This window comes from Lactuca virosa, chromosome 7 (genome assembly GCF_052849685.1).
Source record: "Lactuca virosa cultivar CGN04683 chromosome 7, Lactuca_virosa_CGN04683_v6, whole genome shotgun sequence".
Classification (NCBI taxonomy): Eukaryota; Viridiplantae; Streptophyta; class Magnoliopsida; order Asterales; family Asteraceae; genus Lactuca; species Lactuca virosa.
The window spans coordinates 162,808,213-162,812,326 of record NC_136432.1 but is presented as its reverse complement, the minus strand read 5'-3'; the positions used below and the strand labels follow the sequence as shown (position 1 = coordinate 162,812,326).

Sequence of the window (4,114 nt, the reverse complement as noted above, 5' to 3'; positions counted from 1 at the left end):
TCCATGACTCACTCTCTCTATTTTGTCTTATATGGTTATATATTGGTTCATGCACTTGAAGCTTTAACCTTCGGATAAGGTCGACCTCTTGATGCCCCTATGCACGTGTCGACTTGCTAACCATCCTATGCCCCACCTCCCACCACTGTAAGAAAAGGACGACCGTACTTATCTCTCTGTAAATCTTCCTTATAAGTACCCATCGGATTTACAATTTCTTGGAAAAAAGGAGAATTTTCTTTAATATTCTCGATTTCTCTCTCTCTCTCTCTCTCTCTCTCTCTCTCTCCGATCAAGAACAATGGGTTTACCGGTAACTGATCCGATGACTCAATTAAGTTTACCACCAGGGTTTCGGTTTTTCCCTACCGACGAGGAGCTGCTAGTGCAATACCTTTGCCGGAAAGTTGCCGGACATGATTTCTCTCTTCAGATCATTGCAGATATTGATTTGTACAAGTTTGATCCATGGGAGCTTCCAAGTAAGTGAATTTAGCTTGTAATTGAATATACTTTTTAGGGTTTTTAATGGATTTTGGTTTAGTAACAAATGGTGCAACTTTTGGTTACAGGTAAGGCGATGTTTGGGGAGAAAGAATGGTACTTTTTTAGTCCAAGAGATCGAAAGTATCCAAATGGGTCTCGACCCAATAGAGTAGCCGGGTCGGGTTACTGGAAGGCTACCGGAACTGATAAAGTGATCACCACCGGTGGACGGAGAGTTGGGATCAAGAAAGCTTTGGTGTTTTACGTGGGTAAAGCTCCGAAAGGAAACAAAACTAACTGGATCATGCATGAGTATAGGCTGTCGGAGCCACAAAGAAAAAACGGTAGCTCAAGGGTGAGTCCGATCAATCTCTGATCATTCTGTTTTTTGTTACTAAAAATCTTTCTGTTTCATTTACTAGATTCTTAATCTGGGTTTTGATTTTGGTTCAACAGTTGGATGATTGGGTGCTTTGTCGGATATACAAGAAGAATTCAAGTGCACAGAAACACATTTCCGGTGGCGCTCCGACCACCGAACAGAGCCACGGTTCTTCTTCATCTTCGTCCTCTCAGTTCGACGACGTTCTCGAATCACTGCCGGAGATTGAAGACAGGTTCTTCAACTTACCAAGGATCAACTCCTTGAAGACCTTTCAACAAGAAGATCAGAAGGTAAATCTTCAAAAATTTGATTCTGGTAATTACGATTGGGCCAGCATCGCTGCGTTCGGGTTGCCGGAACCTGTTACCGGAAGCCAAGCTCCGACCACCGCCAACACCACAATGAATGTAATTTCTTCAATGGCGCCGGCGACCACATACCCCATGGACACAACATTTGGAAGATCAGTGGAGGATGAAGTTCAAAGTGGAATCAGAAGCCAACGGGTTGAGCATCCGGGTTCGGGCTACTTTCAATCGAACTTGAACCAGTTTACACAGAGCCAGGGTTTCTCGAACACAATGGACCCATTTGGTATCCGGTACCCGACCCAACAGGGGAATTTGGGTTTCAGACGGTGAAAATTGAAGTGAGGGTGCCGGCGTGTAAATATACGATTCTATAGGGGCCTTGGGTGTAGATTAAAAGAGTTGGGGGTGTTATATGGAACCCAATTTTTGAAAAAATCTAAAATGAAAAAAGAAGTTGGGGAAATTAAGGATTGGTATATTCAACGTAGATACTCTCTTTATTACAATGTAATATCTTACGGGAATGGTATTAGCTTTTCGATTTGTTTTTGGTTTCTTCATATTGATAATACATATAAATTGTATAAACACTATATAAAAAGATCATAAGATCAATTTGAACTTGAATTACTTAGGATGTTTTTTATTAAAGATAATTTTATAGTATATGTTTTAAACAAACTATAAAATATTATATATATGTAGATATTTTTAAAATTCTATTTGCCTAATATTAGAAAAAACATACATTTAAATCATTATTTTCGTCATATTATACTTTTATTATAATGTTATGTTTAAAATTATATATATATATATATATATATATATATATATATATATATATATATATATATATATATATATATATATATATACTTTCGTAAATATTCAAAATATTATATTTATCAAAATTATTTTTTATTCAACAATTTGCTTAAATTTCCATCAAATTTAAAAACAAAAATGTTTTTGACAAGTTTCCACTCAAATTTAAGAACAAGTTGATGAAACATGTACCTTAAATCTAAGAATAAATTTACTCATGTGTACATATGAAACTTTTCATACAAATTATTAACTAACAAAAAATCATAGTCATCAAATCAGAATAGTTAACTAGCAAAACTATTGTTTTCAAACAATTCATAGTTTTCAGAAACGTAATAGTGTAACTAACAAAAAAAAAACAATTGGAAACGATCGACTATCGTGGATAATTGTTTTAAACAGTTTTCAAATCGTATGGTTCATCATTGTCTCATAAATAGTTACATAAACAGAAATTATTTGAGCCGAGGTTACTCAATGGTACGACGTAAATCGGTAAATGGTTACTTCTTTCTCGTCTTCATACATGTTAAGCATATCCATGAACTATTAATTAGAATCAACCTCAATAAACAATTGGCTTGATGCACACTTGTCATCATAGCAAATTGAAAATTTTGGATTGTCCCTAGATGAATAACGCCTTATGACTTTTTCATTTAGTTGACTCGGGTTATATGATCATGTCTCTATGTAGATGCATTTTTTAGAGTTAAAAGAAACATATTTTCTTACAAATGTTATTAACTAGCCGAAAGAAACCCCTATATTTCAATTTGAGCTTGTATCTGCATGATAATATAGTTACATAGCCATAGTCGATTATTGGAGACTCTACCATGTTCTCAAGGTGTCATCCTATGACAATATCTAAAGTATCTTCCATCTAACAAAACAAGGTTTCAATAATCTTTGAAAATCAGCAAACTTTCTTAATAAATAGGCAATCATGAATAATTTATTCGATAATCATCAAACTTTATTGTCATACCCCCAAACTGGAACGGCGGAAACGTTCGGGGGTGGAGGACGTCATGTACAGTATCACAACAATTGCATCATAGTAATCAAAGTAAACACGACCATTACATTGAATAAGTAAAATATTTACATCTGTTTGATACATAGTTTGTATACAGCTTAAATATAACAAAAGTATAAAAGACGAGACACTATAAGCTCCATCTTCTCAAAAGTCTGCGGGAGTACCTGTCTACTGATTTCCTGAGAATACAAGCGGTTTTGAAAGAGTATCAGCATGAAAGCTGGTGAGTTCATAAATATGTTTTTGAAATGAAAACCTGACTGTGAATCTGTTAAAATGTTTACATGTTCTCAAGAAAATCCAATATTTTCTTAGTAAAAATATGATAATACCAGTTCCTTCTATGACCTCTTAGTTCATACTAGCTATGTATAAACCAATATCGAACAGACAGTTGATTGTGTGGATCTGCCCTAAGCCCACAACCAAACAAGAAACAGGAAATGAGGCGGAAACCACACATTCCACGGTCTATCGGATATTCTTCATGCATAGCCTAGATGCATAAATTAAGGAATTATAGAGTTGATAATGAATGTTCGTTAGTTAAATGATAAACCGATTGTTTGTAAAGTACTGATGTTTGTCCTGGAAAATCTTATATTTTCCCTAAGTGTGAATTGTTGTCTTAACTGTTCCAAAACTGAAAAGTACAAGTATTTTCCATACTTATGTTGTTTAAGCATTGTTCTGTTTGAAAACCCTGGAATCCTCCAGTTTGTATAGTAGTTCTATTACTTTAAAATAAAACTAGTTGAAGTTGTTACCATTCATACATTAATCGTATTATTTAGTACCAAATTTATGAGTTGTTATAACCATACTTGACCATTGAATTGCCTGAACGACGTTCTTCAGGTGTCAGAATCGAAATGACTTTGTCACCCAGGCCTACCGGCCTAACTGTAGCTAACAGTTATGGTGCGGGATTGTCGGTCCCGTATAGATCTATACACAAACTCAAGTTCTCCCTCTAGGAGACTCTGGTTATAATCTCAGGACTTTTGTTAGTACTTAGGTAAGTACGCGCAAATGCTCACTCATAAAATACTATCC

The 4,114-nt window shown here is 35.2% G+C and overlaps 1 protein-coding gene across 1 annotated transcript; it reads left to right on the top strand.

Annotated features, from left to right (window-relative positions):
• The first annotated feature begins 208 nt into the window (after positions 1-208).
• Positions 209-1,725, top strand: LOC145124514 (NAC domain-containing protein JA2L-like). The gene is made up of 3 exons (XM_079059881.1): positions 209-482; positions 573-841; positions 943-1,725. Exons 1-3 carry the CDS (start codon positions 302-304, stop codon positions 1,510-1,512), a joined length of 1,020 nt encoding a protein of 339 aa, XP_078916007.1. The 5' UTR covers positions 209-301; the 3' UTR covers positions 1,513-1,725.
• The last annotated feature ends 2,389 nt before the right edge of the window (positions 1,726-4,114 follow it).